General features: G+C 46.8%; 2 protein-coding genes across 3 annotated transcripts in view; one reads left to right on the top strand and one right to left on the bottom strand.

Annotated features, from left to right (window-relative positions):
- Positions 1–16,827, bottom strand: part of LRRC2 (leucine rich repeat containing 2) — a 59,827-nt gene extending 43,000 nt beyond the window's left edge. Inside the window, exon 1 of one of the 2 annotated variants that reach the window (XM_003256983.4) lies at positions 16,682–16,827. The gene's annotated coding sequence lies outside the window, so the exon portion shown is untranslated. Of the gene's footprint in view, positions 1–6,521; positions 6,738–16,681 lie in introns of those variants that run through there. The other variant, XM_003256982.3, reaches the window with a different exon arrangement.
- On the top strand, positions 14,591–17,956 carry TDGF1 (teratocarcinoma-derived growth factor 1). Its single transcript, XM_003256984.4, has 6 exons — positions 14,591–14,745; positions 15,837–15,889; positions 15,974–16,108; positions 16,484–16,598; positions 16,696–16,805; positions 17,838–17,956. The coding sequence occupies exons 1-6, from the start codon at positions 14,711–14,713 to the stop codon at positions 17,954–17,956; spliced, it is 567 nt and encodes a 188-aa protein (XP_003257032.1). The 5' UTR covers positions 14,591–14,710.
- Positions 17,957–23,463: the final 5,507 nt, after the last annotated feature.

Below are 23,463 nucleotides of genomic sequence, written 5' to 3'. Positions count from 1 at the left end.
AGAGAAATGTAATTCTAATTCCCATCTTAGAGGAATGGTCTCTTCTTAATGCCTTTGTGTTCTAAATATTTGATCATGTCAACAAAAAACAGCTTAATCATCTTTAATAAATTCCTGGAATTATGAAATTTAATTACCAAAGGCCCTGACATATTTTTAAGTAGTTATAAGTCATTACTACTCTTGGTATTTTGGTGGGAAAGAATATATTCTCTCTGTCATCTAACCATGTTCACCATTTTCCGTGTGTTTTTAAAAAGCAGAAAAAGAGGTTCTCTTATACAATTAAGGGGGCTTTGAATGTACTGGGATGTAAATCAGCATCTTGCCTGTAAGATGCAGTTTGGTTTGCAAACATGTATAATGAAAACTGGAGACTCTAAGAACAGTGGGTGATGACCACATTTGCTAGCAATTTACATGTGATGTCCAGAGGTGCTGGGAAGCTATGACATACAAAGTCCTGAGTGCCAGCTCCAGCCCAGCCCCTGGCATTCCATGTAGGACAGAGATAAGTCCAGACCTCTCTAGACAACTGGACAAATTTTACCTTAACCTAGAAGGTAGTTCATGGGTGGGTTCTGAGACTGAGAAAGTAGTTTCAAATGAGAGTCCATGTGTCAGTCCAGGGTAAGTAGGAGACCCTCCATCCAGGGGAGAAAGCACACTGGGTATCCCATAGGACACAGTTGTCAGGGACAGACACAGGTGCCAGTCCCTCAGCAGCTCAGGGGAGAGATCTCCTCACAAATTTACAAAGCTAATCTCTTCTTTGTAAAATAAACTCTAGTCAACACAATCTTTCAGGCAAAGACATAGAATGCAATGTCCTAAGCATTAACTTTCTCTAGAACTATAGAAATGTCATCATCATATGCTACTCCAACACAGAAAAGGGAAAAATTAACCTCTACGGGATCCAGTCAGGAGACCCTCAATACAAACAAAGCAATATCCTCTTATAGGAAACTTTACAACGAAGTAGATTCTACAAAGCCGCCTAAGTGTAAAGCTTCAGCCTGGACCCTCATTGAATTTGACAGCAAAGTGTCATGGTTCCAAGACAGCATCTGATTCCGGTTCCCTGCTGTGGGTCTGGTTTTGTGTGGTTGTAGCAGAATTATGAGAACAAGCCTCCCTCGATTTGGGCTACACTGTCCACAGTCACACAGCATCTTCCAGGGAAGAAAACACCTGCAATGATGAGACAGAAGGAGAACGGTGGCATCTCTCACTGCAAAGGAGTGTTCCAGCTCCTGAGTGAAAATGTTAACCATCAGCACACTCTCAAAGGTTGAATTAAGGAAAATAACACCTGGAAAATCTTTTGTTTTAGTGCAGAGCTGAGAAAACTTGATGGTAAATAATAGAGGTTTCACAGGCCAATAAGCAAAATTGAAGATATATGTAGGTGTTTACATAACAAAAGAGAACCCTCTGGCGAGCCTCTCCCTGCTTGCCTCCAGAGAACCATCCGGAGTAGTGAGCATGTTTCATGTCCAGCTGCTGCTTGTCAAAAACATTCTCAGAACAAGAGGGACTAGCCCAAGAGGGAAAGGCCTAGCAGGTATGGTGAAAAAGGGGCAGGGTGGCTGGGTGCGGTGGCTCACACCTGTAATCACAGCACTTTGGGAGGCTGAGGTGGATAGATTGCTTAAGCTCAGGAGTTTGAGAGCAGCCTGGGCAACATGGCAAAACCCTGTCTTTACCAAAAATAAAAAATAAAATAAATAAATAAAATAGCCGGGTGGTGGCATGCATCTGTGGTCCCAGCTACTAAGGAGGCTGATGTGAGAGGATCACTTGAGCCTGGGAGGCAGATGTTGCAGTGAGCTGAGATTGCACCAATGCACTCCAGCCTGGGTCTCAAAAAAACAGAGAGGAGAGAGGTTGGCAGGGGAAGGGGCCGGGGAGTGAGCCTGCTGCAGTCTGTTTCTTTCTCTGCCCCAGTATCACCCAGACAGGTGCCTGTGTGTCCTTCTCTCCTCCAGTCATCACAAGTTGGACAGCTGGCTGGAGGCAAGGTGACCTACTCAGTCACCAGCTCCTGAATTGAGATTCCACTGCTTGGTTGCTAACAATAGAGTCTCCAATGTGTAGATGGCAACCAGGGTGGGCCCTGGGCTGCAGCAAAATACAGCTGGCCAGGTGGACAGGAGCTGAGAGCAGTGGGGGAATAGAAACAGAAGAAAATACTCCAGCTTGGTCCCCAGATGTTCCAGCAGTGCCCACATTCCATATGCAAACAGGTGCCAGGCCTGCAGGTTATAGTTTACTGATCCTAGCTTTAGTGGACAATAAAATGTAAAATATTTTGCTTTGGTGGATGTGATGGTTTTAAACTATATCCACAAAGTCTTTCACATTCTTCCCTTTAAAAAGGTAGAACTTAATTCCTCCTCCCTTGAGCATGGGCTAGACTTAGTGACTCACTTCTAATGACTAGAATGTGGTGAAAATAATGGTGTGTGGCTTCTGAGACTAGGTCTTCACTCTCTCTCAGATCACTCACTCTAGGAAGTCAGCTGCCATGTCATGATGATGCTCAAGCAGCCTTGTGGAAAAGCTTCACTAGGAAAGGAACTGAGGCCTCCTGTCAACAGCCATGAGAGGGGGCTGTCTTAAAACAGATCCTCCAGCCCCAGTCAAGCCTTCAGATGACGGCAGCCCCTGTGGACATCTTGACCACAACTTCATGAGACCCTAAGCCAGAAACACTCAGCTAAACTGCCCTGGATTTCTGACTCTCAGAAACTGTGAGATAATAAATGTCTGTTATTCTAAACTGTTATGCCTGGGGGTAACTTGTTATGCAGCAATAAATAACCAAGACAGTGGATTTTTATAAAAGACACTTTAAAAATCAGTCTTAACTTCTAGTGCCATCTGGTGTGCATGCTCAGCTGCCTCCTTGAATATGCACTTGGATGTCTCACACATATCTCAAAGAAACATGATGTTCTCCAAACTTGCTCCTTTAGAGTCTGTCCATCCTAGGCCTCCCTTAATTCCACACCTCAAGAATAACTCCATCATAATCTAGAAGATCTGGAAGTTACTTCTTTTTTTTTTTTTTTTCTTTTTTGAGATGAAGTCTCACTCTGTCACCCAGGCTGGAGTGCAGTGGCACAATCTTAGCTCACTGCAAACTTCACTTCCTGGGTTCAAGCAATTCTCCTTCCTCAGCCTCCTGAGTAGCTGGGATTACAGGCAAAAGCCACCATATCCGGCTAATTTTTGTATTTTTAGTAGAGATAGGGTTTCACCATGTTGACCAGGCTAGTCTCGAACTCCTGACCTCAGGTGATCTGCCCGCCTCGGCATCCCAAAATGCTGGTACTACAGGTATGAGCCACTGCACTCGGCCAGAAGTCACTTCTTTTGCTTCGTTTCCTCACTCTGCCCACCCACTATGCAGACAGCATGCACACACACACGTGCATGCACACACACATTCATCCACACATCCAGTTATCACCTACGTCTTAGAGGGCATGCATTTCTCACCACCAACTAGTGTCACGCCTTGCCTCAGTTGGGGAAAGGCCTCCTAACTGGTCTCCTGGCTTCCCACTCAACCCCATGCAAACCATCTTCTACTCAATAGTGAGAGTCACTTTCCAATGAGACCTAGATCATGCCACCACCTGGCACAAATTCCCCCCAAGGCCTGCCTTTGAAATAAGAATGAGATCCCAGCTTTCCACAGAGGCAGTGAGCCCCTGGCATGGTCTGCCCTCGGCCAGCCCATCCCACCTCACCCCTCCTGCTCCCCTTCTCAGTGCTTATCCACCCCACGCCTCTTCCCGCTCAGAGCTCAGCACACACTGCTCCCTCAGCCTAGAGCAGTCCTCCCCAAGTCACGTGGCTTCCTCCCCACACCCCTGGAACCCACCTTAAATGTTTTCTCCTGTCTGGCCTTCCTGGCCTCCTCATCTAAAGTAAACCCGCCTGTTATTTTATTTCTCAGTCTACTGTTTATTTGCATCACAATACTTAGTGCAAGTTAAAGTATTTGATTCATTATATTTTATCTATCCATGGACCAAGCCATAGACGAGCCACAGTTTACTGAAAGGAGCAGCCACTTGGGAGTCCCCAGACTTGGGTTCACAGCCTGGCCCCCACGAGTTCAGCTGAGCAGGTCATACTGTAGCATACTATGGGAACTGGAGGGGCCTCTCCATCACGTTGTCCAAGCCCCTGCAGAGAGAGGTGTGCTATGGCCATCAAATGAGGAGGTTTGGAGTAGTCCAGGGGCTACAGATGCCAGTCTCCTGCTTCTGAACCTCAACACAGAAACCATGTGTACTGAGCCAGTGTACTTAGTGTGTATTTCTGTTTTTCAATGCCTAGGAACCCTAAGTGACATTATGGACACTCATTAAATGCAGAAAGACAGAAGCCTTGTCCATGCCTCCAAGTTCCCAATCTACAGGGGAGAGCATCGAAGGATATATTTGAGCGCAGTATGTTCATTAGACAACAGAGGCTGAACCACCCCTGTAGGAGCCAAAAGAGAAAGGGGAGGGGGAGGGGTTGGGAGAGTCCTGCAGGGACCTTGAGGAAGGGGAAAGGGCTAACGGTGCAGGTTTGGCTGAATAACTTTCCACACCCCCCTCCCCAAACCAGTTATATCAGAACCACTTTACAGAGCCATCCACTTTACAGAGCCATCCACTTTACAGAGCCATCCACTTTACAGAGCCAGAGGGCATGACTGGAAAAATATGTCCCCTGGCACCAGGGCACTAGTCTCCACTCAGAAGTCATATGCCAGGGGGAGGGGGGGCTTTCCGGTCACCTAGTCCTCTCCCTTCTTGTCAAATGACACTGGGTTGCTGGGTAGGAGGTGTGAAGTGGGTTCAGCGTTAACCTCTCAGAGCATCCTAAGAAGGATCTGGGGGAGTCTGGGAGGAGACTCACCTCATCATGTAGGTGCCAAGCCATTCTTGGCACTCCCACTGTGAGGCTGGGAGGAGGACAGGAGCAAGGGATGGAGCAGGAGAGGAGGACGGAGCTGATGCCAGAGGTCACCTGAACCAGCCAGGCAGAGAGAGGTTCTCTCCTCCACACCTGCCCCTCAGAACTCCCAGGACCCCTCCACCCCAGGCTACCCAGCTCCAAGCCCTCCACAGCACCCTTCCAGGTGTGTCATCAATGTAAGGAAAGCCTCTATCATCAGCCTTGCTGTATCCAAGAGAACAACTAACCCATGGGAATTTCTGGGGGCACCAAGATACAATGGGCAATAATAAGACAACCAAGGAGCTTTGGTGACTCACAAATTCCATTCTATCCTCACATAAGGCCACTGCCTGGACACTAGGGTTGGAATGAACGCAGTGAGTTTTCTGATAGAAACGGGGGTAAATAGGAGCTAAATAGTCAAGTAAGGTCAGTATAGTCAGCCAAATCCTGAATTAAATGACATTTCTGCCACATGATCAGAGTTTCCCTGGGGACATCTGATTAATTTTATTGTAATTTGTTAAGCTAGCAAATCCAGCCAGGGGAGGCAGAGGGTCCAGACGGGATTAAGAGGGCAGTTCCAGGGCCAAGTTGCCTGGGCTGGAGCCTTGCCTACCCACTCTCTGGCCACATGTCCCTGAGAACACGGCCTAACCTCTCTGAGCCTGGTGTTCTCATGTGGACGTGGTGGAACAAACAGCACTGAGCTCACAGGTTGGCGAGAACATCACGTAGGATCACTGTGTCAAGAGCTTAAGACAGTACCTGGCACCTAGTAAGGTCAAAAAAAAGTTCAATCATTTAAAGAAAAAAGAAAGGAAACTAAGAATCCCTGTCACCAATTAAACGTAAGACAGAAACAAGAGGTATGAGAGTATCCGAGGGTTTTTCTCCACCTGGCGTGATTAGCAGAGGTTCTCTGGGTGAATAATGGGTGAACCCCCAGTCCCTGAGTTCTGGGAGAGGGTTTGGTCCAGCAGAAGAGCCAGCAACAGGGCAGAGCCGCTAACAAGCCAGACAATTCCTCCTCCTCTGAGTCTCCAGTCACTTTCCGCCCTTGCCTCACGCCTGTCCCCACCCCAAGCCAGAGGGCGTGAGACGCTGGAAGAAAAGACTTCCCCGCCAGGGCCATGTGTCAATCATACCATTCAGGACACAAACAAAGTTGATTTATCTCCCCTGGACAGCGCTTTGGACCAGAAAGCTTTGGGCTCAGCCTTGGGCGCCGGAGCAGTACGCGCAGGGGAACTGCTAAGCCTAAGCCGGAGCGAGATTCACTCGCGGGGACCCCTGCCTCCCCACGCTCTCTCCTTTCTCGCCATCCCACCGTAATCCTGGACCTCAGATACCGGTCGATGCCTAAGCCCCAGCCGCTGTCCGATTAGGGACGTTTACCCCTGTCGCTCCGGCCGACTGCAGGTCACCAAGGCACGGAGGAAGGAGTAAACAACTGAACGCCCGGGGCACCGGCAGTCGGCCCGCGTCCTCCCACGAGGAGCGCAAGGCCCCCGCTCCCGCCCCGCCGGCCACCTCGGACGCCCAGCGCTTACCTGCCGCGAGGGGCGGGCACTGACAGTCCTGGCCTGCCCGCCGCGGCTGTTTACACCGCAGAGGCTGTTTACACCGCAGAGGCTGTTTACACCCGCTGAGCAGCACGGCCGAGCGGGAAGAAGCCTCCCGTGCCTGTGCGCTAACAGGCTATATTTGTAGGCGGATAATATGATCTGGAGGACATGTGCTAAATCAACTATCTATCTATTCTATGTGACTCAGCCCAGCCTGAGACAAAACAGACTTCGTAGGGGAGGGCTTGGCACCCTGCGCGCTGCAGCCGGCCAGCGCGAGTCCCGGCCCAGGGACTATCTGCAGCCTCCTACCCAGGGCCAGGAGATCCCGGAGGGTGTGGAATGGAAAGGAGCGGGTTCCGAGTGCTCAGCACGCTAAGCTGGGAACCCAGCCAGACGCAGGCTTTGAAAGCCGTATGACCAAGGGAATGTAAAAGTGTTTTCGATGTTAGAAGCAGCAGACATCGAAGGTCTCAATTTCACCATTATATTTTATCTTTTTAATATCCTAAAATGTGTGTGAGTTTAGGTTCTCTTTAGATACTTTACTAATTGGCCAAATATGTTTTGCTGATAGCCGACATCGTGAAAATATGACAAGTTAATAATCAGTAATCAAGTCCCTGGCTGCTCCCAGGAGTCCATGTGACCACTTCCTGATCCTTAATGGCAATGGCTCCTCATATCCCTTAGCCTAAACTGAAAAATACCTTTTCTGTGATATATGTGTCACACTTCTAAAATTCATTTCCTTAAAAAGCATTATTTTCTTTTCTTTTCTTTTCTTTTTTTTTTTTTGAGAGGAGTCTCACTCTGTCGCCCAGGCTAGAGTGCAGTGGCGCAATCTTGGCTCACTGCAACCTCCTCCATCTCCCAGGTTCAAGCAATTCTCCTGCCTCAGCCTCCCCAGTAACTGGGATTACAGGCGCCTGCCACCACGTGCGGCTAATTTTTGTATTTTTGTAGAGATGGGCTTTCACCATGTTGGCCAGGCTGGTCTAGAATTCCCGACCTCAGGTGACCTGCCCACCTCGGCTCCCAAAGTGCTGGGATTACAGGCATGAGCCACTGTGCCCGGCCTTTTGAAAATAATGCTTTTTGGCGGGGCACGGTGGCTCACGCCTGTAATCCCAGCACTTTGGGAGGCCAAGTCAGGTGGATCACCTGAGGTTCGGAGTTCGAGACCAGCCTGACCAACATAGTGAAACCCTGTCTCTACTAAAAATAAAAAAAATTAGCCAGGCATGGTGGCAGGCACCTGTAATCCCAGCTACTCAGGAGGCTGAGGCAGGAGAATCATTTGAACCCAGGAGGTGGAGGTTGCAGTGAGCTGAGATTGTGTCATAGCACTCCAGCCTGGGAGACAAGAGTGAGACTCCATCTCAAAAAAAAAAAAGGAAAGAAAAAAAATTAGCCAGGCGTGGTGGCACGTGCCTGTAGTCCCAGCTACTCAGGAGGCTGAGGCATGAAAATCACTTGAACCCAGCAGCAGGTAGAGGCTGCAGTGAGCCAAGATGGCACCACTGCACTACAGCCTGGGCAGCATCGCGAGACTCCATCTCAAAAAAAAAAATAGCCATTAAGAGCTGTATGTGATCAAATACAAAATCCACCACATAAGAAGCACTTGTTTTTTCTGTTGTTGTTGTTTGTTTTTTTGTTTTTTGAGATGGAGTTTCACTCTTGTTGCCCAGGCTGGAGTGCAATGGCCTGATCTCAGCTCACTGCAACCTCTGCCTCCCGGGTTCAAGCAATTCTCCTGCCTCAGCCTCCTGAGTAGCTCGGATTACAGGCGCCTGCCACCACGCCTGGCTAATTTTGTATTTTCTTTTTTTTTTTTTTTTTTTTTTTTTTGAGATGGAGTCTCGGTCTGTCGCCCAGGCTGGAGTGCAGTGGCGCAATCTCCGCTCACTGCAAGCTCCGCCTCCCGGGTTCACGCCATTCTCCTGCCTCAGCCTCTCCGAGTAGCTGGGACTACAGGCGCCCGCCACCACGCCTGGCTAATTTTTTGTATTTTTAGTAGAGACGGGGTTTCACCGTGGTCTCGATCTCCTGACCTACTGATCCACCCGCCTCGGCCTCCCAAAGTGCTGGGATTACAAGCGTGAGCCACCGCGCCCGGCCTAATTTTGTATTTTCAGCAGAGACAGGGTTTCTGAATGTTGGTCAGGCTGGTCTCAAACTCCTGACCTCAGGTGATCCGCCTGCTTTGGCCTCCCAAATCGCTGGGATTACAGGCATGAGCCACACCACCGGCTTAAGAAGCACTTTTAAATGAGATTGTGCAGGTCATGAAAACCAAGTGAGACCCCACCTTGCCTCCCAAGTCTAACTCCTGGGAGTCTGTCTGCCCACCTATCTGTCTGCTGGGGCCAAATGGCCTTGACTTGGTTGGTAGGAAATTAGGAAGTGACTGCCTCCTCACCATCGGCAGCTTACTGATCACACTAAAATGGCACTTCATTTAGATTACTGGGCTTGTCTTATCTCAGGGGAGGGGAGATGCGAGCAGGAGCCCTACCTTGGAAATCTCTGTTTACCCCATCGTGCTAAGTACAGATAGCTGATCAGTAAATATTTGTTGAATTTAATTGAAAAAAATTAAGATTTTGGTGTGAAAGAATTCTAAATTATAGCTATGTCTAAAAGTCTAAATCAGGGCTGGGTGCGGTGGCTCATGCCTGTAATCCCAGCACTTTGGGAGGCCAAGGCAGGCAGATTGCCTGAGGTCAGGAGTTCGAGACCAGCCTGGCCAACTGGTGAAACCCCTTCTCTACTAAAAATACAAAATTAGCAGGGCATGGTGGCGCACACCTGTAATCCCAGCTATCTAAGAGGCTGAGGCAGGAGAATCGCTTGAACCTGGGAAGCAGAGGTTGCAGTGGGCCAAGATCGCGCCATTGCACTCCAGCCTGAGCATCAAGAATGAAAGTCCATCTCAAAAAAAAAAAGGGTAAATCAGAGTTTCCATAGTCTCACATGGTTCCCAGTAAGTACATCAAAATTATCTTGTCTTATATGTGTTAAATACTCATTTTTTTTTTTTTTGAGACAGAGTCTCACTCTGTTGCCCAGGCTGGAGTGCAGTGGCGCGATCTCGGCTCGCTGCAAGCTCCGCCTCCTGGGTTCACGCCATTCTCCTGCCTCAGCCTCCTGAGTAGCTGGGTCTACAGGCGCCCGCCACCACGCCCGGCTAATTTTTTGTATTTTTAGTAGAGACGGGGTTTCACCGTGTTAGCCAGGATGGTCTCGATCTTCTGACCTCGTGATCCGCCCGCCTCGGCCTCCTAAAGTGCTGAGATTACAGGCGTGAGCCACCGTGCCTGGCTATATATGGTTAAATACTCTTAATAAGTTGCCCAGAATTCAGCCCAGAATATCAGTGGTGGTTTGGGTTACATATTTCAAATTTGTCTTTTTTCCCTCCTTTGCTGGGGGAAGAGGGTATTCTTTGTTTTATTTCCAGGATCAAGTTTGAGGAAACAAGTTGTTTTCCTGTGGCGCTTCTCAAGGACCTTGCCCTCGCCCCACCCCCATTTTAGAAACTGGGGCTGAGATTTAATATGTGTCTGTGGCAGATGTGGCTGGTGGAGAAATACTAAGCCAAAAGAAAACCAGCACAGGTAAACACTGCACTAGAGGCTGGAGAAGCTGAGGTTTCTGGAAGACCAGATTTCTGGACCTCTTAGTCCAAGGGAATAAAGGATAAGGGGAGAGTTGGTGAAAGACACACACACACACACACACACACACACACACAAGCAGTTTACAATACTGTGAGACCCGGCAAGGTGGCTCACGCCTGTAATCCCAGCACTTTGGGAGGCCAAGGCAGGCAGATGGCCTGAGGTTGGGAGTTTGAAACCAGCCTGGCCAACATGGTAAAACCGCATCTCTACTAAAAATACAAAATTAGCCGGGCATGGTGGTGCATGCCTGTAATCGTAGCCACTCAGGGGACTGAGGCAGGAGAATCACTTGAACCCGGGAGGCGGAGGTTGCGGTGAGCCGAGATCAAGCCATTGCACTCCAGCCTGGGCAACAAGAGTGAAACTCCATCTAAAAAAAATATATATATATATATATACTGTGATGACAAGATAAACTCTGGGGACAGTGGTTGCCCAGGACAGGGCTCTCAGAACAGCTGGAAGCTGGAGTAGGGAGGATGGTCTCAGCAAGGACTTCCCAGAGCAAATGACATTTGGGCTGAGTCTCAAAGAAGCCAGTCCAAGTGCTCTGTAAGAAGGACCAGCCAGGTCATAGAAAATGAAATATAAACACCCAATAACCACAGGACACAGTGCAAATCCAAGCAACAATGAAATACTACTTTTCACATACTGTATTAGCAAAACTTAAGATGCTTGCTGCAGCCAGAGCTGGTAAGTACTTGGGAGATGAGCTCAATACCAACTCAAGGGGGAGGGAGGAGGGGCGGAGGGGAGATTGGTGTAGGCTTCTTCGAAAATAATTTGGAAGCATCCACCCTTTAACTAAGCAATTCCAGTGCTAGAAATTTACAAGAGGGATATGCTCTCAAGCGTTCACCAAGATATATGTACAAGGAAGTTCACGATAAAATGTGGAAACATGTCATGTCTATTCATTGATAAAATAATGTATAGTATGTCTACATAGGAAGAAATATGATACGGCCCCCATGGCGCACGGATAAAAATGAAGTCCTCTCTTAAGCCCTTCTCCATTCCTCTTACACTGTTTATGTAACAATATGGCTCTAAAATGACTCGCTTGAGCACGTCTTCCCCACTGAAATTGCAGATTTTTGAATGCAGGAATCTGTCCTTTTATGTCCCACACAGAGACCTGTGGCAAATACCGAATAAGTTTCCAGTTGCAATTTGTAAGTTTGCCAGTGAAAACAGAAAGCCATTAACTTGTTAATGAAGTGTGGCCAGGACACACTGGGTGGATAATGCTTCCGCAGGAGTGTAGCTCAGGTGTTAACAGAAGCTAAGCTTGATGAAATTAGAGGCCCCGACATTCCTCAGCGGGACGGTACATACTTATACAGAATTCCCCCGCCCCCTCTGCTCTCTCTCATCTTCTGGCCTGCCTGGATGTTCAAGGGAACAATGACAGAGGTAAGACCTAAGTGCCCTATGATAAAAGGAGGCTTTTACCTTGAAATACTGTCATTGTACTGCAGACATGGCATTCTTTTGTTAACTCTTTGGTTGGAATTTAGTTCTACGTGTTCTCAACCATTTAAACAAGGTCGAATTGGCTTTTGATAGCTAAAATTGATCCCATTCTCCAAGTTTATTTTCTTCCTTGAATTTTAGGCAGACACAGCAATTCTGTCCTTTGATTATGATGTATTTCATTCCACCATTCTTGTTTGAATGGTTTTAAGTCAAATGCTTATTTGTGTGATTTTTAAACACAATTCTGCCCCAGTTTTTAATACACAATGTCTCAAGGGCAGTACCAAGAAATGGCCAACACCAAGAGCATTGTTTTTCACTTTCTGCTCTCAGTGCCTTTCGTAAGAGTTGAGATGGGCTGCCTGTGATTGGGGAACCCCCATTGCACAGCACTTCCCAATCCTAGGCCTGACCTTTTGACACAAAGCACTCATTGGCCTGGAGGCTGGCCAGCAGCCCAGTTTCAACAGTGACCAAGCAGAGGTGACCAGTGGCCATCCTAGGGTAGTCATTCAATTCCCCCACCTGAAGGCAGCAACAACTTTTTGCAGTTAGTACAATTAGAATCAACAGTTACTGTTCTTTCTCTCCAGCCTCACAGTGGGGTCACTTCTCATAACTGTTTCTCCAGAGCCAAGCTCCAGTCCACAGGCAGCCCAGTAGTAGACGTTAAATACCTGTTAAATAGCCCTTACATCTCTAGCCCAGTGGCAAATATCTAACCTCTCTTAAACACCACAGCCCTTCCCTTCCCCTTCTCCCCACCCCCCATCCCAAAACCTGGCCCAGGCGCTGACTACCCTGGATCCACTTGGCTTCCTCTGCAGTCAGTACCTATGGGGAATGGGGATCTCTTCAGGGGGTTCTGGCCCTTAGAGAAGGGATTTTGTGTGGCTGAAAAGCTGGCGTCCTGGGGTTCTGGTCCCGTCAATGCCAACATCGCCAGACTGGAGACCTCAGTTACTTCCTCTGAAAATGCAGTGATTTCCAGGGGTCCTATTTAAGCTCTAAAAATTCCACAAGAGCTTTAGATAAGGAAATAGCAACGCAGGGGTGTGTTCTGTTGCCGGTTCTGCCACAGGCCTGCCCAGTCTCTGAAGACAAGACCTTCAAATCCCCAAATAGAACTAGTTGTCTTGTCCATAAAGTGAGACTAATATTGTGGGCGCTACTTATCTACTTAGCACCTTGGACTGATGAGGACTGTGGTGCACAAGCTACCTTACAAATGTACCGCACTGAGTAACATCTTTAAACCTCCTTGCAGCTCCAGGGCTAGCCTTCTCCTTTGCAGAGCCCTCCCCCACCTCCGGCCTCCTAGAGCTTCAGGCCATGTTCCCCTGTCCCCTGTGAATCTCAGCATGCTACCTGAAGCGTTTCACCTGAAAAGGCCACACAGGGAAGAGGCGAAGCGCAGCAGGAATGAAATAGTCAACTGCTGTGGAGTTGGAAATGTTGCTGCATCCCACCATTGACTGGATGGGGCCTCACTCCCCCAATACAAATTATTTTACGTTTGCTTCTCCTGAGATCATGTGTAGAAGTAAATAACACCTCTTCCCAGCACCTGTGGATCCATGGCATCCACACAGGTGGGCACTGACACTGAAATGGCCTCGGATGCTACCAATTCTTTCTGCCGAGGCCTAAATCCAATAACAGAGATGGATGGAAACAACTATCTAATAAAAGTTTCGCATTTGTGTGCCTGCAAATATTAAGTAACCGTCAGGCTTTCCTTTAGAAATTGGAATTAAATGCGATTTAAAAACTATTAACGACTTTGGGCGTATTTAGTAACACATGAAATAACCCGGAGGAATTAAATGTTAGGTGAGGCGACTCCGGCTCATAGACGCCTCTCTCCATCTGGGGCGTCTGGTGCATAGTGGAACCACTCAATAAACATGTTTACCCCTGCAAGCGGCACATCAGAGTCCGGGGGTAATTCTCGGTGTCGTGGGGCCAGGACGGCGAGGGGCTGGAAGAAGCCGCCCTGTGGGCGCTGGGAGGCTGAGATAAATTCCCGTGATTGGGGGCTGAAATGGCCTCCCATGCTGGACTGCCGTGGTTCTAGAACTTTTTCCTGGAACAGGCCGGCACTGCCACTGCCAGAGCCCCAGGGGCTGCGCCCCTGGCCGCCCCTCCCCTCTCCCGGGCACCTGGCGCCGGCTCCCGCTTCCTTTCAGGAATTCAGGTCCGCCTGGAATTTGCACTTAAGTCTGAAGCCCCCTAGGAACCCTTCCTGACCCTGAACTTCTATCTCAGTTTCAAGCTTCCTAGTCTTCCCACACACACATACCTAGCTCCTCGGGCGGAGAGCACCCCTTTCTTGGCCACCCGGGTATCCCCCAGGGGGAGTACGGGGCTCAAAACTCCCTTTTGGAAAAACAAAGGTGGAAGCAAATTTCAGGAAGTAAAACTTCCTGAAATAAAATAAAATATCGAACGCCTTGAGACCCATACATTTTCAGGTTTTCCTATTAAAGCAATTACTTTCCACCACCCCTCCAACCTGGAATCACCAACTTGATTAGAGAAACTGATTTTTCTTTTTTCTTTTTTTTTTCTTTTCTTTCCCCAAAAGAGTACATCTGATCATTTTAGCCTGCAACGAGTAAGGATAGAGATATTAGGGTTAGTTAATCACAGTTTTACACGACTCCTCTCCCCACTTGTGGGCCATTGTCATGCTGGTGGGCGTCCCGCCCACCTGAAAGGTCTCCCCGCCCCGACTGGGGCTTGTCGTTGAAGAAGGAGAATCCCCGGAAAGGCTGAGTCCCCAGCTCAAGGTCAAAACGTCCAAGGCCGAAAGCCCTCCAGTTTCCCCTGGACACCTTGCTCCTGCTTCTGCTACGGCCTTCTGGAGAACGCGTATTTCTCATTTTCTTCTTAAATTGCCATTTTCGCTTTAGGAGATGAATGTTTTCCTTTGGCTGTTTTGGCAATGACTCTGAATTAAAGCGATGCTAACGCCTTTTTTCCCCCTAATTGTTAAAAGCTATGGACTGCAGGAAGATGGCCCGCTTCTCTTACAGGTATGAGCTAATCTTTAATGTGAACATTTTTTGATTGCTAGAGATTGCCAGCTTAGGAAATAATGTTCTACACCTGTCATTTGATTTTTCTCTTGCTCAAGACTTAAGAGAGCTGCCAATGGCACTGCTGTTTTTCCTGAAAGACCTGAAATTTCACACGGTTACTTCTAACTTTGCCATTGGCTTTTAACATTTTCGTGTTAATGTTAATTTTCATTTTATGTTAATGACTGCCTATGAAATAGTGTTTCTTTATTCTTGTATAAACAAAGGTCAATACTACAACCAAATTTAAAATCTTCTGAAAAGATTAAAGGTATAAGCAGATTCAATACTTGCAAAATCATTAAAATAATAGCAAAAAAAAAAAACCCACATTTTTTACCTAAAAACCTTTTAAATGTTTGGTTAAAATAGTTTGGCCAGGCGCGGTGGCTCATGCCTGTAACCCTAGCACTTTGGGAGGCTGAGGCGGGTGGATCACCTGAGGTCAGGAGTTTGAGACCAGCCTGCCCAACATGGCGAAACCCCGTCTCTACTAAAAATACAAAAATTAGCCGGGCATGGTGGAGGGCACCTGTAATCCCAGCTACTCCGGAGGCTGAGGCAGGAGAATCGCTTGAACCAGGGAGGTGGAGGTTGCAGTGAGCCGAGATCGCACCATTGCACTGCAGCCTGGGTGAAAAAGCGAAACTCCATCTCAAAAATAAATAAATAAATAGTTTGTAAAATGTGATTCATCAGTAACATTGGATGCAGCCATTTTTAAATCTTTATATGAAAACTGTATGCAGGAGAAAAAATATGTGAAACAGAAGATACAAGACATATACCTACTTAAAATTAGGTACTTATGTGAGGACGGGCCTAAGAAATAATAATGTATATTAAAAAGACTTGGATATTGGTGACTTTTTTTTCAACATTTTTCTTTGTTATATGAATTAACCATTAAAAAAAGAAAGGTGGTGCTCTACAATTTCTCTTTAGTGATCTGTGGTCTTGTCCTTGTGATGAGAGGACGCAGGTGTTAACTTGTAAGGTTTTATTTCCTTTGTTTTGCTAACTCATGTCTGACTTCCTCTTCCTAGTGTCGTTTGGATCATGGCCATTTCTAAAGCCTTTGAGCTGGGATTAGTTGCCGGTGAGAGACCTTTTGTTCTTTTGATCACTCACAATTTTTATGTGACCTGAAATACAGACTCCATGAATTGATTTTGTCGTTAAGGGCTGGGCCATCAGGAATTTGCGCGTCCATCTCGGGGAGACCTGGCCTTCAGAGATGACAGCATTCGGCCCCAGGAGGAGCCTGCAATTCGGCCTCGGTCTTCCCAGCGTGTGCCGCCCATGGGGATACAGCACAGTAAGAACTGACTGGCTTCGATGCTTCTGCGCTGGCCCTTCATGTGTCTCCTGAGGATCTTTCCAACACTCTGTCACCTAAAAGGGCACCTGGTTCTGGAACTGGGCAGGTGCTGGACTGCTTTTGGTTTTGGAAGTGAGACAAGGATTGTGTATTTTACTTCTCTAGAGCGCAGTTTTCCTCACCTAAGTCCGCTTCACGCTGGGGAACCCCAGAACCACCACTGGCCTATGCATGAAAATGACTTCTCTGCTCAAAGGCACAGAGTCTTATTCTGTGGTACAACACATTGGTGTTGCATTAACCTTCCCTTACAGGAATTGCCCTTGCCCTTTTCCATCCCTACACCCTCAGTCATCCGTTCTTACCTTTCAGGTAAGGAGCTAAACAGAACCTGCTGCCTGAATGGGGGAACCTGCATGCTGGGGTCCTTTTGTGCCTGCCCCCCCTCCTTCTACGGACGGAACTGTGAGCACAATGTGCGCAAAGAGTAAGCCATTCAGAGGGGCGGGGAGCCGTGGAGAGAAGAGGGAAGGGGAAGTGGAAATTTCAGACCCAAGGCTATCACCTTACCTGTTCATTCTCAGGAACTGTGGGTCTGTGCCCCATGACACCTGGCTGCCCAAGAAGTGTTCCCTGTGTAAATGCTGGCACGGCCAGCTCCGCTGCTTTCCTCAGGCATTTCTACCCGGCTGTGGTAAGCGGAGGCTCTCCTCTTTCTTTTGCCCTTTGAAGTTACCTAGTTGCCTTGGGGAGTGCTTAGTTAGCAGGCTCTCCTTGTACCTCTTGGCTTGCTAGAGCCTGGCAGCCAAAGTTCTGCTTATAAAAGCATCGCAGACTCCTGTCTTGGTCTCTTTGATATTTATTTCCTCAGGAACCTGGCTAATCCTGCTGCCTTTCAGATGGAGATGTATTTCAAGTCTATTTGACATTTTATGGTCTGAACTTCTACCGAGGAAAATAAACAAGTCTTGGTCTCTTGTTTAACCAAGAGATGTTCTCTGGTGTTCCTTTCCTTTGGGTAGGGGGACCCAAACCAGGATGGGCAGCTCATTTAGAGCCCACCCCAATGACAAATTCTATCAGAGGCTTGGCCCCTTGCTAGTCCTTTAGAAACTTCCAGGGTCCTAAAAGTCCCTGGTAACCCCCTCCCCATACCTTACCATGACTGGTCGCAGAACCCTTTCACCGTATTGATTTTTACTGATTGGAGGAAAACAATGAAAAGAAAGGCAGCACCTGGAGAGAAAAAGAGGCGACAGTCCTCTCTCCACCCCAGCCTTAGCCAGGTTTCTAGGGCCCCCAAGTTCAGAGACCTATTCTAGTTCTGGGCTTGGAGATGTTAGAAATGGAAAATATTCAAGTCCAGGAAGTAAATGAAAGCAAACATTTCACTGAGAACAGGAAGGAATTCCCCAATCCAGACGGGGATTGTGTCTTTGCTATGCATCCTGGGTGTCAGGCTCAGGATAGGTGTTTGGTAAGTGTGGGTTGGGTGATTGGATGTGTAGGGACCATGTTCACTTCCCGGAACATGGGGACCAATCAGAACCTAACCAGGTTCTGCTCATCCCTGCAAGTGAAGGCATCACCACTGGGCTAGGTTCCAGGTGTGAGTGTCCTGAGAAGAGCAGGTTCACAGTAGGCATGTGGATATGCCATGTTTGTGGGCAGCAGGATGAACTGCCAGAGAGGTTTCCTTTAATGACCAAGCATCCCTACCTTCCAGATGGCCTTGTGATGGATGAGCACCTCGTGGCTTCCAGGACTCCAGAACTACCACCGTCTGCACGTACTACCACTTTTATGCTAGCTGGCATCTGCCTTTCTATACAAAGCTACTATTAATTGACATTGATCTATTTCCAGAAATACAATTTTAGATATCATGCAAATTTCATGACCAGTAAAGGCTGCTGCTACAATGTCCTAACTGAAAGATGATCATTTGTTAGTTGCCTTAAAATAATGAATACATTTCCAAAATGGCTTCTAACATTTCCTTACAGAACTAACTACTTCTTATCTCTTTGCCCTGCCCTCTCCCAAAAAACTACTTCTTTTTTCAAAAGAAAGTCGGCCATATCTCCATTGTGCCCAAGTCCAATGTTTCTTTTTTTTTTTTTTGAGACGGAGTCTTGCTCTGTCACCCAGGCTGGAGTGCAATGACATGATCTCGGTTCACTGCAACCTCCGCATCCCAGGTTCAAGCAACTCTCCTGCCTCAGCCTCCCAAGTAGCTGGGATTACAGGCATGTGTCACCACGCCCAGCTAATTCTTTTGTATTTTTAGTAGAGACAGGGTTTCACCATATTAGCCAGGCTGGTCTCGAACTCCTGACCTTATGATCCACCCGCCTCGGCCTCTCAAAGCACTGGGATTACACACGTGAGCAACTGCACAAGGCCTGGTGTTTCAGATTATTCAAGACTAATTCTAATGTGGACCTTAGAATACAGTTTTGAGTAGAGTTGATCAAAATCAATTAAAATAGTCTCCTTAAAAGGAAAGAAAGCCTCTTTAAGGGGAGGAACAAGAGTGCTGAAGGAATGGAAGTCCATCTGCAAGTGTGCAGGGAGACTGAGTAGGAAAGAGGAAGCAAATAGAAAAGAGAGGTTGGAAAACATAAAATTGGTTACTTGATTGGTGATTAGCTGGTGGTGGAGAGGCAAGTAAAAAGGCTAAATGGAAGGGCAAGTTTCCATCATCTATAGAAAGCTATATAAGACAAGGACTCCCCTTTCTTTTCCCAAAGGCATTGTAAAAGAATGAAGTCTCCTTAGAAAAAAAATTATACCTCAATATCCCCAACAAGATTTCTTAATAAATTGGGTTTCCTCCAAGCTATGCAATTATTTTAACTGTTGCAGAAGAGAAAATGTTCACAATATATTTAGTTGTAAACCAAGTGATCAAACTACATATTGTAAAGCCCATTTTTAAAATACATTGTATATATGTGTATGCACAGTAAAAGTGGAAACTATATTGACCTAAATGTGAACTGGTTATTTCTAGGTGGTGAGGTGCTTTATGGTGGTAGGTTTTTGCTCCCGATGTCCTTTTGCATTTTCCAAAGTACCATGGTGAGGATGTGTTATATCTGTTTTCCAGGGTCCTAAAAGTCCCTGGCAACTCCCTCCCCATACCCTACCATGACTGGTCACAGAACCCTTTCACCTTATTGATTTTTACTGATTTCATATAGAATATGGCAACTACATCTGGCTCAAAACTGGGGAAACCAGAAGAGCCGAGTCCCAGGTGAGTGCTCAGTTCTGTTTCTGGCTTTGATGTGTGTGTTCTGTGAAGGACAAGATTTGCTTCCATTATTTAGGTACCACTTGGTCCATAATTTGTGTTTTTCCAAATTAATTCCCTGCAGGTGCAAACTGCCAAATAGTGACATTTTTTACAGTGCCCAATGGAAAGAAAGTAAAATGGGGTAAGCAAGAAGCAGTGAGGTGTACCAGAAAGCACAAAATCAGGAGGTGGACAGGCTGGGTTTGGAAGGTGGTCTGGCCACTTACTCACAGTGGGACCTAGCTTCCTAATCTGAATCTAGATTAGTGCCTACATTACAGTATTAGAACCAAGTGACATAAAATAGTTAAATAGTTAAAACATTTATACAAAACAGGTTCTCACTAAATGTCACATTTTCTTCTCTTTTTACCTGCATATTTACCACAAAGGGTTTAAAAACATTTTTGGGGCCAGAAATAGAATTTATTTTTTTCTGAGACAGGGTTTCATGCTGTCCCCCAGGCTGGACTGCAGTGATGCATTCACAGCAGCTCACTGCAGCCTTGACTGCCTGAGCTCAAGCGCTCCTGCCACCCTCAGTCTCCCAAGTAGCTGGGACCACAAGAGCACACCACCACGCCCAGCTAATTTTGCTTATTTTTTATAGAAATGGGTTCTTGATTTAAGCCACATCATCTGTGCTTATGCTTTTCTTTATATCAACTTATTTTTATTGTAAAATATACATAACATTTTACCATTTTAATCATTTGTAAGTTCAGTAGCATTTAAGTACATTTGCATTGTTGTGCAACTGTTAACCACCATCTATTTCCAAAACTTTTTCATCATCCCAAGCTGAAACTCTACCTATTAAACATTAACTACCCCTTTGCCCTTCCCCAGGCCCCCGGTAACCACACTTCCTTTGTCTCTGAATTTGACTGTTCTGGATACCTCCAGTAGGGGGAGTTATATGCTATTTGTCTTTTTGTGTCTGCCTTATTTCACTCAGCATCGTGTCTTCAAGGTTCATCCATGTTGTAGCATGTGTCAAACTTTTTTTTTTTTTTTTTTTTTTTTTTGAGACAGTCTCGCTCTGTTGCCCAGGCTGGAGTGCAGTGGCGCGATCTCGGCTCACGGCAAGCTCTGCATCCCTGGTTCACGCCATTCTCCTGCCTCAGTCTCCCGAGTAGCTAGGACTACAGGCGCCTGCCACCACGCCCGGCTAACTTTTTGTATTTTTTTTTTTTTTTTTTTTTTTTTAGTAGCGACGGGGTTTCACCCTATTGGCCAGGATGGTCTCAATCTGCTGACCCACCCACCTCGGCCTCCCAAAGTGCTGGGATTACAGGTGTGAGCCACCACGCCGGGTCCGTCAAACTTTTTTTTAATGCTGAATATAAGTGACATAAAATAGTTAAATAGTTAAAACATTTATACAAAACAGGTTCTCACAAAATGTCACATTTTCTTCTCTTTTTACCTGCATATTTACCACAGAGGGTTTAAAAACATTTTTGTACACACATCATTATATGTGTGTACCGCATTCATCCATTGATGGACATTTGAGTTGTTTCCACCTTTGGCTACTGTGAATCACGCTACTGTGAACACTGGTGTACAAACACCTGTTTTGAGTCCCTGCTTTCAATTCTTTTGTGTACATACTCAGAAGTGGAATTGCTGGATAATATGGTAATACCAAGTCTCAATTTTGTGACATTTTGCATTCCCACCAGCAATGCAGAAGGGTTCCAATTTCTCTACATCCTTGCCCAGCACCTGCTTTCTCTTTTGTTTTGTTTTGTTTTGTTTTGTTTTAATATTAGTTATCCTGATGAATGTGAAGTGGAGTCTCCATATGGTTTGGATTTGCATCTCCCCAATTATTAGAGATGAGGATTTTTTCATGTGCTTAGTGGCTATCAACTCATTTTTTAAAATGCTTTCTACTTGGCCAAAGGAATAGCATTTCTGAAGTCCCAGATAATTTACACAAGTCTTGAAATTAAAAAATAGTAATGGTCACCTGCAAGCCATCTGAAATTATGAAGCAGAGGTACATGTTGGGAAATGGTTCTCTGGGGGGATACACAAGACTCTAGATTCTACCTTCAAATGGCCTACAAAGTCCTCAAAGTACTGCTCCCTTGTAGTACCAATAGGCATGCCTGGGTCCACGTTCTGGGGGTGGAAGCCATTCCCTGTGGGTGGACTCCTGGTTGGTTCAAAACACTGGTGCTGGTTTTTTGTTTTTGTTTTTTTGAGACGGAGTCTCACTCTCTTGCCCAGGCTGGAGTGCAGTGGCATGATCTTGGCTCACTGCAACCTCCACCTCCTGGGTTCAAGCGATTCTCCTGCCTCAGCCTCCCAAGTAGTTGGGATTACAGACACCTGCCACCACACCTGGCTAATATTTGTATTTTTAGTAGAGATGGAGTTTCACCATATTGGCCAGGCTGGTCTCGAACTCCTGACCTCAAGTGATCTGCCTGCCTCAGCCTCCCAAAGTGCTGGGATTACAGCCGTGAGCCACCATGCCCGGCCAATGGGTGCTATTTTAAAGGCCTGATATCAGAGAATGGTTTACTTATCAGAGGTCAGCCTCCACCATGGAATATTACATCACCTTTAAAAAATCATCTTTAGAAAGGATTTTTAATGCCCTGGAGAAATGCTTAAGATACTATGTCAGGTGTTAAAGGGAGAAGACAGTATGGTCTCAACTAGAATTCTTAAAAGGTAAGAAACATAAAAATATTAAAGTGGTCAGTTCTGAATAGGATAATTATGGGTAATTAAAAAATATTTTTAACTACAATAGCATGTAATTCATAATTGGGGAGTTAAGATTTTTGTAAATAAAGGCAAAACTTAGTATGAACTTGTGAGGTTACAAATAATCCAAGTAAAGTTCGTGGGTGCTTTCATGGGCAAAGGAGGAGTCATCCTGGGACAACTATAAAATTACAAGCGGAAAAAACCTTCGAGATGAGTGGCTAGATGCAGAATACAGGTTTCTATTTCCATGAAAATTGTGACAGGGTTATACTATGATGACATTAGTAAATAAAAGAAAATTACAGGCCAGGCATGGTGGCTCACGCCTGTAATCCCAGCACTTTGGGAAAAGGCCAAGGTGGATGGATCACTTGAGGTCAGGAGTTTTGAGACCAGCCTCGCCAACATGGTGAAACCCCATCTCCACTAAAAAAATACAAAAATTAGCTGAGTGTGGTGGTGTGCACCTGTAACCCCAGCTACTTGGGAGGCTGAGGCAGGAGAATCGCTTGAACCTGGGAGGCAGAGGTTGCAGTGAGCTGAGATCCCACTCCTGCACTCCAGCCTGGGTGACAGTGAGACTTCATCTCAAAAAACAAAAAAAGTAAATTGGAGGAAACACAACACTGGTAGAAGCAGTTGCTTTGGAACGCGTCTGAGATGAGGTTCACAAAGAGACTCGTGTCCCAGAGGGGTTTCTTGAGGAGTGCCCTGGGCGCAGCCCTTGCCAGCCAGGGAGAGGTGACACTGATGCTGCAGTCAGCAGACACCACCTGCATTGCTGGGTGTGATGGGGAGCTCTGGAGCCATGGGGAGTTCTGGAGCTGGGGTGGCCCTTCAGAGATTTCCCCAGTTGAAGCAAGATGCCAGGCCTTCATACCCCCGCATCAATTGGTCGTGGAGCACAAGCTGCCCCCAGGAGGGCGTGTGGCCTTGGGTAAGTGGACTCCTTTGAGATGAGGACAGTTCACACCTAACACCCCTAGTCTCTGGGGGAAGGTGGGTCTCATCACAGTCCACCGCGCATGCTGCTGGTTCCATTTCCTCCAGGATTCTGAATGGTCAGTTTTCCTGGGTGAACTTTAACAGAGGAGAATTGGTGGGGCAGACTACAGTCCCCTCTCCTGCAGCTGATCTCAGAGCACAACAGAGAACTGAGGTTCATCTCCCTCCTGTACCCATTCTGCCTCCCCTCACCCTGAGCTAGCACCTCTGCTGTTATATGCAGCTTACCTGGTGGGGGTAACCAAACCTTCATCCCTAGGGGGTCTAAATCCCTGATCCCCATGCCCTTCTCAGGCTCAAATTGGGCAGGGAGTAC

This window comes from Nomascus leucogenys, chromosome 4 (genome assembly GCF_006542625.1).
Source record: "Nomascus leucogenys isolate Asia chromosome 4, Asia_NLE_v1, whole genome shotgun sequence".
Lineage (NCBI taxonomy): Eukaryota > Metazoa > Chordata > Mammalia > Primates > Hylobatidae > Nomascus > Nomascus leucogenys.
The sequence above is the reverse complement of the archived record's forward strand: the minus strand, read 5'-3'. Positions and strand labels throughout refer to the sequence as shown.